A 15,452-nucleotide genomic window follows, 5' to 3' on the forward strand; every position below is an offset into this window, starting at 1 on the left:
TGCTTCAACCTATTTATTTATAGCCACTGTGCTGCATCAGTTTGGCTACAAGTAATAATGCTTATATTGTCCTTTTTAAAAAGCCACCACAGCTGAGAGTCTCAGTCCTTCTATGTACAACATCCCCCCCTCCCCCCACTGCTTCAAATTCTTCCAGAGGAAACACTGGAACATACTGATGTACACCACCACTAGAAGCAACCTGTATTAGAGAACATTTGCTTTGCCCGAGCTAGTGCATTTAGCTAAAGGGCATTTAGTTAGCGATTAACTTTAGGCCAGGTTCCAAAGACTAACGAACTCGCGTTTTGCAAAGAGCAAGCTACACAAACTCATTATAATACAGAAAACAAGTGGATTTATATTTAGAAGCAACGTGGAAAGCAGCATCGATGTTGTTTTGTAAGAATCTGTTGAATGCATGCTGAGAGAAACAGGCACAATGTGGAGGAACTGTCTGTGTGCTGACTTCCTGTTAAATGACAGCGGGCGGGGCTTCAGCCCATCTTGTTTGAGCAGTGTAGAGAAGAACAAATATTGTTAAGCATTACATTTTTTTATAGGATATTTATTTTTTGCGCAGTGCTCCCAAAATAAAACTCCAAGTCGCACAGCAAAATATTTGGTTGCGTTGCGCTTTAGAACCCTGAAACCACCGAACACACAGATCCCACTGCTAACGCGACACGAATACACAGATCCCACTGCTAACGCAACACGAACACACAGATCCCACTGCTAACGCAACACGAACACACAGATCCCACTGCTAACGCGACGCGAACACACAGATCCCACTGCTAACGCGACGCGAACACACAGATCCCACTGCTAACGCGACGCGAACACACAGATCCCACTGCTAACGCGACGCGAACACACAGATCCCACTGCTAACGCGACGCGAACACACAGATCCCACTGCTAACGCGACGCGAACACACAGATCCCACTGCTAACGCGACGCGAACACACAGATCCCACTGCTAACGCGACGCGAACACACAGATCCCACTGCTAACGCGACGCGAACACACAGATCCCACTGCTAACGCGACGCGAACACACAGATCCCACTGCTAACGCGACGCGAACACACAGATCCCACTGCTAACGCGACGCGAACACACAGATCCCACTGCTAACGCGACGCGAACACACAGATCCCACTGCTAACGCGACGCGAACACACAGATCCCACTGCTAACGCGACGCGAACACACAGATCCCACTGCTAACGCGACGCGAACACACAGATCCCACTGCTAACGCGACGCGAACACACAGATCCCACTGCTAACGCGACGCGAACACACAGATCCCACTGCTAACGCGACGCGAACACACAGATCCCACTGCTAACGCGACGCGAACACACAGATCCCACTGCTAACTGGTGAGAATTTTGAAGGTTGAAAATGAAAAGTCCAGAGTGTTCAATTCTTACAATATGTACAGCAAATTATAATTATTCTTGTCCTGATGCTCAAGAGTAATCCAACTTGAATGAAAACATCAAGCACTCACAAAAAAACTACATTTTAAGATTGCATAATTTTTTTGTTTGTTGCTAACTCCTTTTTCAATATTTTCCCCTCCGTCTTCCCCCCCGCCCCCTCCTTCCAGATGGCAGAGCTCTGGTCCACAGTATGCAAGTGAACTTCATCCATGAGCTGGTGCAATCACGCCTGTTTGCAGATGAGAAACCACTGCAGGATATGTACAGCTGCCTGCGTATCCTTTCACTGTGTGTGTGTGTGTGTGTGTGTGTGTGTGTGTGTGTGTGTGTGTGTGTGTGTGTGTGTGTGTGTGTACTGTTTCTGTGCAGACAGTGAGCTCAGGGCCATGTCTGGCTTGAGCTGCTGCAGTGAATGTAATTGTGTGTGCGCACATACAATATTGACCAACAGTGACCATGCGTACAGCAGGCCAAGGGACCAACAGCATTTCAATGCGTGCCAAAGCCAACAGTCACACTGTCTTTCACTTCATCAGTTTGTTTCCATGAACCAAGCAGAAATGTTTACAACATTTCAAATACTATTTATTGGGAAATGAGTAATGCTACATGTATTTATAATACTGTTATGCTCAATAGAACGCCAATAATTAGATATGACCAAGGATTTGTTTCTCAGTCATTTTTTGTATGAACCTCATCGTGACTTCATAGCAAGTATAACTGCCAGGCGCAGTCTGGTTTCATGGCTGATCTCTGTCACTGCACACACACAGCATGGGTGTGTATGTATCACGTGTGCCTGCATTTCTTTTATCTATGTGTATTGTAAGTGTGTATGCCGTCTTCCTGGATCAGCCCTTCCTTAACCCCGTCCTGTCTAGACTCATTCTGCCTGTCTCTTCAGCTGGAGGTGCTCCACTCCCAGACCCTCATGCTGGTCCGAGAGCGCTGGGGAGACCTGGTGCAAGTGGAGCGCTACATGCCTGCCAAGTGCCTCACACTGGCCGTCTGGAAGTAAGAAACACACACAACTACTCACTAAGAAGTTACACATTTACAGGCCTGATTGATTGGTTTGTTGAATGCATATACTTTTGTCATTCATCACAGGGAAATTGGTCCATCATTTGACCTCTTTCTTTGTCTCTCTCCCACTCTCTCCCTCTCTCTCCCCCTCTCCAGCCAACAGGTCCTGGGAAGGAAGACAGGCACTGCGTCGGTCCACAAAGTCACCATCAAGATTGACGAATCAGACTGCTCCAAGCCTCTGCAGATCTCCCATGATCCTCCGCTCCCTGCCTGCGACTCTAGACTGATGGAGAGAGCCATGAAGGTGAGCTAACGCCAAGTTCCTCACAGATATGGTGCTGTACAATTTTTGTTTTTGTGAGGACCTAATTTCCTGTCTTTATTCCCGCCCCCTCCTGTAGATTGACCACTTGTCAGTGGAGAAGCTTTTGATTGACAGCGTGCACGCCCGCTCCCATCAGAAGCTGCAGGAGCTGAAAGCCATCTTGAAGAGCAGCAACCCCAGCGACAGCTGTGAGTCTGTCGTCTCTGACTTAGCTAGACGCTGACTAATCCAACCACACTGACCCAGAATGAAATGAACAACGTTGCGGAGAGAAACAGCCATGTTGTCAGTGTGTGATGATGTTATTGTCCCTGCCTGTGTTTCAGCGTTCATAGAGACAGCTCTGCCCACCCTGGTCATTCCAATCCTGGAGCCCTGTGGACGCTCCGAGTGCCTGCACATCTTTGTAGACCTGCACTCAGGGATGTTCCAGCCCATGCTGTATGGAATTGGTAAGCAGGGAGATGCACATACACACGTGCACACACTCATGCATACACACATACACCACATCAGTAAGCTGGGACACACACATACAATGTACTCACTTCCACTGTGTCTGTCTCCAGATCAGTCCATATTGGACGACATCGAGAAGACCATCAACGACGACATGAAGCGCATCATATCCTGGCTGCAGCAGCTCAAGTAAATCCACTTCCTGTCTCTCTGTGACAACTGCCTGTCATGTGTCACATCACTACTCCTCAGAAGGCCTTCATACCTCCATATCCACACTAGCACACTTTAGTATGCAAAGTGCTTCACCCTAGTACCTTAGTAGTGTATACTTTGTATACTGAACAAAAATATAAACACATGTCAAGTGTTTGTCCCACGTTTCATGAGCTTAAGTAAAAGATCCCAGAATGTTCCATACACACAAAAAGCGTCTTTCTCTACAATGTTGTGCAAAAATTTGATTACATCCCTGTTAGCGAGCATTTCTCCTTTACCAAGATAATCCATCAACCTGACCGGTGTGGCATATCGTGAAGCTGATTAAACGGCATGATCATTACACAGGTGCACCTTGTGCTGGGGACAATAAAAGGTCACTCTAAAATGTGCAGTTTTGTCCCACAACACAATGCCACAGATGTCTCAAGTTGAGGGAGTGTGTATTTGGCATGCTGATTGCAGGAATGTCCACCAGAGCTGTTGCCAGAGAATTTAATGTTAATTTCCCTACCATAAGCTGCCCCCAATGTTGTTTTAGAGTATTTGGCAGTACGTCCAACTGGCCTCACAACTAAAGACCACGTGTAACCTCGCCAGCCCATGACAACGAACACAATTACTTTTTATCAATGGCAATTTCAATGCGAAGAGATACTGTGACGAGATCCTGAGGCCCATTGTGGCGCCATTCATCTGCCGCCATCACCTCATTTTTCAGCATGATAATGCACAGCCGTATGCCGCAAGATGCATACCTGTATTCCCAGTCATGTAAATTAGTTAAAATCTATGAAATTGTTGCGTTTATATTTATGCCCATACGGATATGAGAACAGATCTTGTGCCCTTCCATGGAAATGTGCTTCTATGCAGGTGAATAATTTCTCAAATGACTTAGGGTGTCTGTATAAATTCCGTAGACCAGCATTCTACTGTGTGAGGTTGAGTCTGTCATTGTGTGATATGCATAGAAATGTAATTACTGGAACAGGGATTGAAGTCAAATGTTCTGTGATGTTATTTCTATGATGTGATCTGGCCAGGAAATGACTTGTTTGTCAGTCAGGGAAAGAGTGTTAGTAGAGTGATAATGATGTCTCACTGATGTGTGAATGTAGGACTGTGAAATAGCTGCTCATTGGCAGTCTGGTCAATTTGGAGAATGTCGAATTTCACTTATGTTTTTCTCTCTCTCTCACCCCTCTCCGTCTCTTTCCTCACCACTCTTCTTCCAGGTTTTGGTTAGGGGAGCAGAGGTGTAGACAGTCGGTGAAACACCTCCCCACTGTCTGCACAGACATACTACACCTCTCCAACTCCATCTCCCACCCTGCCGGCAGCCTATCAAAACACAGGCTCTTCATCCGGCTAACCCGCCTACCACAGTATTACATTGTAAGTGCCTCCCTCCCACCTTATCCCAATTATTTGTCCCCAAAAAACTGTTTGCAATAAACAAACACAAGAAAAGGAACAATATACAGTACATTAACCATGCACAACTTTCCCACTCTTCCTCATTACTGTTTTCTCCCATCCCTCTCTCTCTCCCTTCCCTGTCTCTCTAGGTGGTGGAGATGCTTGACGTGCCTGGCTGTCCCACGGAGCTCCAGTACAAGTACTCATTCCTTTCTGTGTCTCAGTTGGAGGGTGAGGAGGGACCTCCATGCGCCCAGCTCCTTCAGCACTTCAAGCCCAACCTGGAGCAGCTCGTCCTGGACAATTGCGCCAGCCGTGGGGCCCGCCATGGTGCTAAGAGAAAAGTAGGAATGGATTGCAGAACTGCTTGTACGGGTTACAATCAGGGCTGTTGCGTGACCGTATTATCGCCACACCGGCGGTCACGAGTCATGAAGTCAGTCAAATTCCACGTGACCGTTTAGTCACGGTAATTAGGCTTCTCCAAGCTCTGATGCTGCTGATGGTCATTAGTAGCCTACCAAACTTGCTGACTGCCTGGTACTCAGCACTCTATTGTCCCTCTAATCACTGACATCAATTAAATAAAATAATCGAATCAAACATGTTGGGCAACATTTCAATAGGCTATGGCAATGGTTCCCAAACTTTTTATAGTCCCGTACCTCTTCAAACATTCAACCTCCAGCTGTGTACCCCCTCTAGCACCAGGGTCAGCGCACTCTCAAATGTTGGTTTTTGCCATCATTGTAAGCTGCCACACTCACACTATACAATACATTTATTAAACATAAGAATGAGTGAGTTTTTGTCACAACCCGGCTCGTGGGAAGTGACAAAGAGCTCTTATAGGACCAGCCTGACCAGGGCACAAATAAAAATAGAATAATCAATAATTTTGCTCTTTATTTAACCATCTTACATATAAAACCTTATTTGTTCATCGAAAATGGTGAATAACTCACCACAGGTTAATGAGAAGGGTGTGCTTGAAAGGATGCACATAACTGCAGTGTTCGGTTGTATTGGAGAGTCTCAGTCTTAAATCATTTTCCACACACAGACTGTGCCTGTATTTAGTTTTCATGCTAGTGAGGGCCGAGAATCCACTCTCTCATAGGTACGTGGTTGCAAAGGGCATCAGTGTCTTAACAGCGCGATTTGCCAAGGCAGGATACTCTGAGCGCAGTCCAATCCAGATATCTGGCAGTGGCTTCTGATTTTAAATTCAATTTTTTACAGAACCGCTTTTTGCATTTTCGTTGTGGCTCTCTTGTTCAGATATCGGTAAGTGGACTGGAGGCAAGGCATGAAAGGGATAATGAATCCAGTTGTTTGGAAAGTACCTGCGTAATTGCGCACCCAACTCACTCAGGTGCTTCGCTATATCACATTTGACATTGTCTGTAAGCTTGAGTTGGTTTGCACACAAAAAATCATGCAATGATTGAAAGACCTGTGTGTTTTCCTTGTTAATGCAGACAGAGAAGAGCTCCAACTTCTTAATCATAGCCTCAATTTTATCCCGCACATTGAGTATAGTTGCAGAGTGTCCCTGTAATTCTAGATTCAGATCATTCAGGCGAGAAAAAACATCACCCAGATAGGCCAGTCGTGTGAGAAACGAATCATCATGCAAACGGTCAGACAAGTGAAAATTATGGTCAGTAAAGAACTTTAAGCTCGTCTCTCAATTCAAAAAAAAGTGTCAATACTTTGCCCCTTGATAACCAGCGCACCTCTGTATGCTGTAAAAGCGTTACATGGTCGCTGCCCATATCATTGCATAGTGCAGAAAATACACGAGAGTTCAGGGGCCTTGCTTTAACAAAGTTAACCATTTTCACTGTAATGTCCAAAACGTCTTTCAAGCTGTCAGGCATTCCCTTGGCAGCAAGAGCCTCTTGATGGATGCTGCGGTGTACCCAAGTGGCGTCGGGTGCAACTGCATGCATGCACATTACCACTCCACTATGTCTCCCTGTCGTGGCTTTTGCACCATCAGTACAAATACCAACATGAGCAGCAGCTACATTTGGCTACATACGGACCGTTAGTGGAATTCCCGTGAGAGAGTAATGGTTAATGTGATTGAATGTTAATTATTTGACTAGGCTACTTGTATTTGACATTGTGTTGTTATTTTGCTGAACAGTAGATGGTTTCATTTTATTTTTGGCAGTGAAACGAGGCTACTCATCAGAGGGGGAAAAAAATCACAAATGTATAGGCCAGTTGGAAAATATATAAATTGACTGTTGGGAGATTTTTTTTTTACCCCCGACGGCAGGGGTACGCGCACCCCAGTTTGGTAATACCTGGGCTATGCAATTGTGTGAGAGAACAGAGTGATTGCCTCTACTGAAAAGAGGATCAGCTTTCTATAGGCTAGGCCTACTAGATTTATTTTTCAACTTTCCTAATATTAAGCACGTTGCTTATATTTACAACAGGAGTATAGCTTACCTGTCTGACATGAAAATAAACCATGGGGGAAAGTGTCCTCCATTCGCTAATTAAGTGCATAGATAACATTTATTTTTTCCCGCTGACCCTTTTTCGATACAGGTGCATGGTAATGGTCCATTCTAAATCAAAACATATTTCACACATATAATTTAGTACATGTAAAGACAAGATTAAATCAAGAATAGTCTGATGGGTGACAGTATTAACCTATCACTTCAAATCAAATTTTATTAGTCACATGCGCCGAATACAACAGGTGTAGTAGACCTTACAGTGAAATTCTTACTTTTGAGCCCTAACCAACAATGCAGTTTGAATAAAATATGGATAAGAAATAAAAGTAACAAGTAATTAAATAGCAGCAGTAAAATAATAGCGAGACTATATATATACAGGTGGGTACCGGTACAGAGTCAATGTGCGGGGGCACCGGTTAGTTGAGGTAATATGTACATCTAGGTAGCGTTATTAAAGTGACTATGCATAGATGATAACAGAGTTGCAACGGTGTAAAAGGGGGGCAATGCAAATAGTCTGGGTAGCCATTTGATTAGGTGTTCAGGAGTCTTATGGCTTGGGGGTGTAGAAGCTGTTTAGAAGCCTCTTGGACCTAGACTTGGCGCTCTGGTACCGCTTGCTGTGCGGTAGCAGAGACAACAGTCTATGACTAGGGTGGCTGGAGTCTGACAATTTTAGGGCCTTCCTCTGACACCGCCTGGTATATAGGTCCTGGATGGCAGGAAGCTTGGCCCCAGTGATGTACTGGGCCGTTCGCACTACCCTCTAGTGCCTTGCGGTCAGAGGCCGAGCAGTTGCCATACCAGGCAGTGATGAACAGTCAGGATGCTCTCAATGGTGCAGCTGTCGTGCACTTTGTCGTGCACTCTTCACGGCTGTCTTGGTGTGCGTGGACCATGTTGGTGAATTGGACACCAAGGATCTTGAAGCTCTCAACCTGCTCCACTGCAGCCCCGTCGATGAGAATGGGGGCGTACTCGGTCCTCTTTTTCCTTTAGTCCACAATCATCTCCTTTGTCTTGATCACTTTGAGGGAGAGGTTGTTGTCCTGGCACCACATGGCCAGGTCTCTGACCTCCTCCCTATATGCTGTCTCGTCATTGTTGGTGATCAGGCCTACTACTGTTGTGTCATCGGCAAACTTAATGATGGTGTTGGAGTCGTGCCTGGCCGTGTAGTCATGAGTGAACAGGGAGTACAGGAGGGGACTGAGCACGCACCCTTGAGGGGCCCCTGTGTTGAGGTTCAGTGTGGCGGATGTGTTGTTACATATCCTTACCACCCGGGGGCGGCCCGTCAGGAAGTCCAGGATCCAGTTGCAGAGGGAGGTGTTTAGTCCCAGGGTCCTTAGCTTATTGATGAGCTTTGAGGGCACCATGGTATTGAACGCTGAGCTGTAGTCAATGAATAGCATTCTCGCATAGGTGTTACTAGTGTCCAGGTGGGAAAGGGCAGTGTGGAGTGCAATAGCGATTGCATCATCTGTGGATCTGTTGGGGTGGTATGCAGTTTAGAGTGGGTCTAGGGTTTCTGGGAGAGTGTGATCACACAGTCTTTCAGAACAGCTGGTGCTCTCATGCATGTTTCAGTTTTATTTGCCTCAAAGCCAGCATAGAAGTAGTATAGCTCGTTTGGTAGGCTCGTGTCACTGGGTGGCTCTCGGGTGTGCTTCCCTTTGTAGTCTGTAATGGTTTGCAAGCTCTGCCACATCCGACGAACGTCAGAGCCAGTGTAGTACGATTTGATCTTAGTTCTCTATCGATGCTTTTCCTGTTTGATGGTTCATCGGAGGGCATAGCGGGATTTCTTATAAGCTTCCGGGTTAGAGTCCCACTCCTTGAAAGTGGCAGCTCTAGCCTTCAGCTCAGTGCGGATGTTGCCTGCAATCCATGGCTTCTGGTTGGGGTATGTACGTACGGTCACTGTGGGGACGACGCCATCGATGCACATATTGATGAAGCCAATGACTGATGTGGTGTACTCAATGCCATCGGAGAAATCCCGGAACATATTCCAGTCTGTGCTAGCAAAACAGTCCTGTAGCTTAGCATCTGCTTCATCTGACCACTTTTTTATTGATCTAGTCACTGGTACTTCCTGCTTTAATTTTTGCTTGTAAGCAGGAATCAGGAGGATAAAATTATGATTATGGTCAGATTTGCCAAATGGAGGGCGAGGGAGAGCTTCGTGTGCGTCTGTGTGTGGAGTAAAGGGGGTCGAGAGTTTTTATTCATTTTTTTATTTGTTCTTCTGATTGCACATTTAACATGCTGATAGAAATGAGGTAAAATGGATTTAAGTTCCCCTGCATTAGTCACAGGCCACTAGGAACGCCGCCTCTGGATGAGCGTTTTCCTGTTTGCTTACGGCGGAATACAGCTCATTCAATGCTGTCTTAGTACCAGCCTCTGACTGTGGTGGTATGTAAACAGCTACAAAAAATACAGACGAAAACGCTCTAGGTAGGTAGTGTGGTCTACAGTTTATCATGAGATACTCTACCTCAGGCGAGCAATAGCTCGAGACTTCCTTAGATATCATGCACCAGCTCTTATTTACAAAAATGCGTAGTCCGCCGCCCCTTGTCTTACCAAGCGCCGCTGTTCTATCCTGCCGGTGCAGCGTATTATAAGTATGTTGATAGTGTTGTTTTTCAGCCAAGTCTCCGTGAAGCATAAGATATTACAGTTTTGAATGTCCAGTTGGTAATTTAATCTTCCGCGTAGGTCATCTATTTTATTGTCCAAAGATTGCACATTTGCTAGCAGAATGGAAGGAAGTGGGGGCTCATTAGATAGCCTACAAATTCTCAGAAGGCAGCCTGCCCTCCGGCCCCTTTCCCTCCACCACTTGTGAGTAATGCCCAGCATAAGAAACAATGGCTTTTTTTTTTTTTTTTGCCAACTTTTTTCGAATCATAGTCGCACACCTCATGTAGTCTGGCCTATATGTTTTAATAAGGTTTGTATCACAACTAAAGTGGCCAAATCACTTCTTAAGTAAGCACATTAATCCGCTTTACAAGGGGCGTAGAGCCTAATTGACATACATAAGCAGTGCGTGAGTTTCAAGTTTGGGGAAGATCATTTTCACCATAAAATGCACCTTTATAATAAAAGCATTGCATGCATAATCGCATTTGTTGTCACTTTTGATAATTGTGTTTTCCCGCTAATGGAACATTCGCTCTTATTATAGCCTACTACCAGGTGGGCATTGCTGCACTTATAATGTGAAGAAATAGCCGAATAGTTTATCAAAACTTTAAGCAAAATTTTCTGATCTGTTGCGTCAGCCTCATTGCGTAATTTGGGATCTATTGCATCCCACAACTGTCCCAGACTGATTGGAATATTTATTTCTCACAGAATAAAATAGGTCGACTTTTGTACTATGGGGATAGTAGATTGACATAGGCTAGTGTTTTTGCTGTTCGTTAGGCCTACTCATCTTGTTGGCTGACGAAAAGTAAATGTGGACAGTTCTAATATCTTCCATATGCGCTTCCAAATTGGATAAGGACCCACGCAGTTGCATCCCCGAAGTATCTGTCTTCACTTGTAGCCTGTGAGAAAGACCCGGTCACGTGATGGAGAGCCACGTGAGTGAGATGAGGTGCTTCGGAGCGGGCAGCATTTAGGGAGAAGGGCTGCAAAAGGCATGGATTATTTTATAGTATGAAGAATACAATTGAACAAAGCTGAATAAAATAGAAAGGGTATTTTCTCCAAATGATTTGAGGGAATGTGCACATGTGTTGAGCGGTTAACAAAGAAATCGGTACTCCTATATGTTTACTTCAGAGTTATTAATGTAACTTTAGTTTTTCTACAAACGTTGGGCTATATGTTCCGATTTTTAATACATTGTAAAGCTGCACGATGCAACTAATGATGATTTAGAAAAAAGTCACTTGACGGGCATGAGCTCTGCTTAGTTTTTTTGCGCTGGCTGTACACTTCATTAGTCTCTCATTCACAATTTGAGGAGCACTTGATAATGCCTCGAATTTCCTGTCGCCATCCCCTGTGTGGCCATAACGCACCCTAATATTATATAAAATAATGCCACAGAATTCTAAGCAAATCTTGTCTGCTAAATGAACTAGTGTTGCCCACGGCGATATGACATTGCCAGATCAGGGCCTAACGTACTGTAAGGACAACTCAGAGTATGCTTTTCTGTTCTTCTGAAATCAACAACATTTTCTTCATATCATGTTTCTTTAGACCTGTCTAAAATAAATCTTGGATTTATTGTGAAGGTGTAGGCTATATTAAATGGATTTATTAGACTTTTTAAAATGTAGATGTTCCAAAGGTCAGCATCAGTGTCTTGTGTGGAAGCCAGGAGATGCTACATGCATGTTAATTAACGGTCAATTACCGTAAGACCGACAGTTATTTGTTTGACAATCACCGGCTGACGAAATGTTGTGACCGCCACAGTCCTAGTTGCAATGAATTCAAATATTGATGATCTGAAACATGTCCTAAAATGAGTAGTTGAAGGAAAAATACTTACAACATGCATATAAACCCTGATATTTTCCTGAATATAAATAAAAAGTGTGTTTTATAAATTAAATGTATTTATTATCATTAGATGTTCGGTTATCTCACTGTATATCTTCTCTGTCCTCCAGTTGTCAGGAGACCAGGGGGCTCTGGAGCCCAAGAAGCCAAAGCGCTCAGGGGAGATGTCTGCCTTCAACAAGGAGCTGGCTCACCTAGTGGCCATGTGTGACACCAACATGCCCTTTATAGGCCTCAGAGTGGAGGTATGGATGAGGGACTACCCACTTTTATTCTCTTTATCTTACAACTCTTCCTCACTCTTTACTTTTCCACCACTTCCCATTCTACTATTCATATCTCTTCATCATTCCTCTTCCTATCCATCTCTCTCTTCCTCCTTTCCTCTCCTCTATCCTTCCTCCTCTGTCTCTCCACTCTATCCAGCTGTCACACATGGAGGTTCCTCACCTCCTCTTTTTCGTCCTCTCCTCATCCCTCGCTTTCTTCCCTCGATTCCTCCTCTGTCTAACATGTCTCTCTCCTTTCTCTAGTTATCTCAGATGGAGATTCCTCACCAGGGTGTGCAGGTGGAGGGAGACGGCTGCAGTCACGCCATCCGCATCCTCAAGTAAGGCTCCACATCATGCAGTTTCTAGTGGCACTGTCTAACAATATGGAAGTCAATGGAAATGTTAAAGGGGCAGTGCAGTCAAACGTGATTTATTTGATTTTTTTTTTGTGTGTGGATGTTTTCACACTGAGATCAAAATAACACTGAAATTGTGAAAATGATGTGCAAGAGCTTTAAAAAATGGACTTTCAGCCTGTTCAAGTGGGATGGCGTTTTTGGCCCACCGCATGACATCGCAGTCTGATCTGATTATTACCAATGACCATCTTTTATTTGCATGTGTATCCTCCTACTTTGAAGGGGCTAACCCCTTGTGGTCCTGTTCCTCTCCCTAGGATCCCTCCCAGTAAGGGTGTAGGGGAGGAGACGAGGCAGGCACTGGAGCGCTCTCTGCTGGACTGCACCTTCCGTCTGCAGGGCCGGAACAACCGTACCTGGGTCGCGGAGCTGGTTCTGGCCAACTGCCCGCTCAACAGCACACACAGCAAGGAGCAAGGTACACACTAATACAAACACACGAGCACATACAACAACACACACAGAAATGCACATGTTGTCTCACACACACACACACACCACACTACCCAAACTGAGTCTAATGTTCCCTTATATCTCCCTTTTCTCTGTGTGTGTCCAGCCTCTACGCGCCACGTGTACCTAACCTATGAGAACCCTCTGTCTGAGCCTGTGGGAGGGAGGAAGGTGGTGGAGATGTTCCTCAACGACTGGAGCGCCATCAGCCAGCTTTACCAGTGTGTCCTGGTGTTCTCACGATCACTACCAGAGATGCCGTCCTACCTGAGTCTGTTCAGTGAGATCCGGCTGTATAACTACCGCAAACTGGTTTTGTGCTACGGCAGCACCAAGGGCAGCTCGGTGAGTAACGTCTGAAATCTAACCTGCGTCTATTTCCTCTCTAAACATTCATTTCCACCTAGGGAGTGTTTGATCCCTTGCAGGGCTTGACATTAACGGTTGCCCGATTTCCGGGGGCAGGTAAACTGACCAGTCGGGCAGGTGGAATCTGCTTTGTGGCTTCCTGAACAGGCAGGTGACATCCTGTCCCAAAGACAACCTTTAAGTCACGTTGACTGTAGTGTTTTAATTTGTTCATGTGCAAAAGTGACTCGCAACAAAAAAGAAACTTAGCCACGCGATCATACAGTTATTCTCCCTACATTCTCTTTTCCTTCCGTTACGTGTCTTGGACTCAATTTCGCAAAAGTTATTTGACACCTTTCTGTTCATGAAAGAAGGCACAATTTTAAATTTGTTCTCCCTGAGCGAGTCTGACCACAAATCAGAGACCACTATGATGAACCATCATATGCGTTTAATGGATCGAGGGAAAATAGCAGGAATAGGCTTTTGTAGGCTACAGTCGAAGCTATGTCTTCCAATGGTGTGACTGCTGTTGGTATCCAAAGATAATTCAACTTGAATAAACGCTTGAAGATAAGGACGGTGGTACTGATATCAGTTGTTATTGAATCGCACTGCTGCTCTCATTTATTTGAATCTTACGCATTGTCTTTGTTGTGGGTGGCTGTTTACAAATGTATATGTGTATTTTAACCCCATAATGGTTGAATTGAAGAAGTTTAAGCTGCTGATCAATCATTGTTTTTGTGTTCAGGGCTGTGTTCATTAGAACCAAATGGAAGCAAACTGAGCGTTTCGTTCTGTATATGAAATGTTTTGCAACAGAATTGGAGTAATGAATACGCCCTCCCTAATGGTCTGCCAACTACAAATATACTACAGAAATTTTACACCTGTTTCAGTAGCACAACTTGCAGGTCAAATTGTGCTTGTAGTCCTTCATTTAGAAAATTCTCGCAATTTAAGTAGTCCTAGGTGTTTTTCAGTTTAGACGGAGAAGATAGGCCTAAACATTTGATTTAGTTGTCCAGAGTGTAGCCATTGTGTTTACAGTTTCATTAATTTGCCATGAGAAAAAGGCTTGTGGAAAATGCTACTCCCTTGCCGCCTCATCATTAAAAGGGAGAGTTATTAGTTAAATAAAATGTCATCTTTGTTATCACCAGACATGGCTGTTTCCCCAAAAAGTACATTTCGTGCCCCTATGTTATTGTTTTCTGTGATTATTACTTTAACTAGCGATGTGACAAATGTAAATAAATAAAAAAAATCGTAAATTGACAAAAAAAAGTAACCACTGTCCACCTGTGGTATTTTGGATCCAGTAATTGCGGAATAACTGCAAAATTACTGCAGTAAAGAAAATGTTGGGACGCGGTATTTGCAGTGCGTTCTGACTGCAATCCTTTTTTCCTAAGGGCAAGAAAAAGAAAAAAATCATAGTTTAAACGATTCCACTTTTATTTTTTACATATATAATTCAGATATGGTCCTTCATCTGACTGCTAAGGAGCTATGCAGTTCAATCTACCACAGACGTGCTTGACATTTTACCATTTGTGTGTCTAACAGACCGTTAGATTTTTTTGGGGCAAGTGACCATGACCTTTGTGCAAGTAAAACATGACATGTACTTGCCTGATTTGCAAGTGCCTTTGAGAGCTTAATGTCAATCCCTGCCTTGTATGTTTCCTTACTGTTTGTAAAAAGTACTATATAAATACATGTGATTGATTGAGACTCTCTCTGCTGCCTCTCGCTCCCCTCTAGGTGACCATCCAGTGGAACAGTAGCACCCAGAGGTTTCATCTCTCTCTAGGGACAGTAGGACCCAACTCGGGCTGTAGTAACTGTCACAACATTATACTGCATCAACTGCAGGAGATGTTCAACAAGACCCCTACTGTGGTCCAGCTACTACAGGTACTGCACGCGTACACACACACCTGGGCTTGAACCTAACTATACAGGGGCAGGACACGCACATACTCTTACATACACTGGAAGTGGCACAAATTC

General features: G+C 44.6%; 1 protein-coding gene across 2 annotated transcripts in view; it reads left to right on the forward strand.

The window, feature by feature from the left end:
* LOC106581951 (mediator of RNA polymerase II transcription subunit 14) overlaps window positions 1–15,452 on the forward strand; it is a 43,776-nt gene that overhangs the window by 3,473 nt on the left and 24,851 nt on the right. For both annotated transcript variants that reach the window (XM_014164519.3, XM_014164521.3), the window contains exons 7-19: window positions 1,627–1,734; window positions 2,344–2,476; window positions 2,645–2,795; window positions 2,893–3,004; window positions 3,143–3,268; window positions 3,386–3,464; window positions 4,733–4,892; window positions 5,066–5,260; window positions 12,049–12,183; window positions 12,472–12,548; window positions 12,887–13,047; window positions 13,189–13,427; window positions 15,204–15,356. In XM_014164519.3, the coding sequence (XP_014019994.1) occupies window positions 1,627–1,734; window positions 2,344–2,476; window positions 2,645–2,795; window positions 2,893–3,004; window positions 3,143–3,268; window positions 3,386–3,464; window positions 4,733–4,892; window positions 5,066–5,260; window positions 12,049–12,183; window positions 12,472–12,548; window positions 12,887–13,047; window positions 13,189–13,427; window positions 15,204–15,356 (1,829 nt within the window). The remainder of the gene's footprint in view (window positions 1–1,626; window positions 1,735–2,343; window positions 2,477–2,644; window positions 2,796–2,892; window positions 3,005–3,142; window positions 3,269–3,385; window positions 3,465–4,732; window positions 4,893–5,065; window positions 5,261–12,048; window positions 12,184–12,471; window positions 12,549–12,886; window positions 13,048–13,188; window positions 13,428–15,203; window positions 15,357–15,452) is intronic.

Source organism: Salmo salar, chromosome 21 (genome assembly GCF_965601325.2).
Source record: "Salmo salar chromosome 21, fSalSal1, whole genome shotgun sequence".
Lineage (NCBI taxonomy): Eukaryota > Metazoa > Chordata > Actinopteri > Salmoniformes > Salmonidae > Salmo > Salmo salar.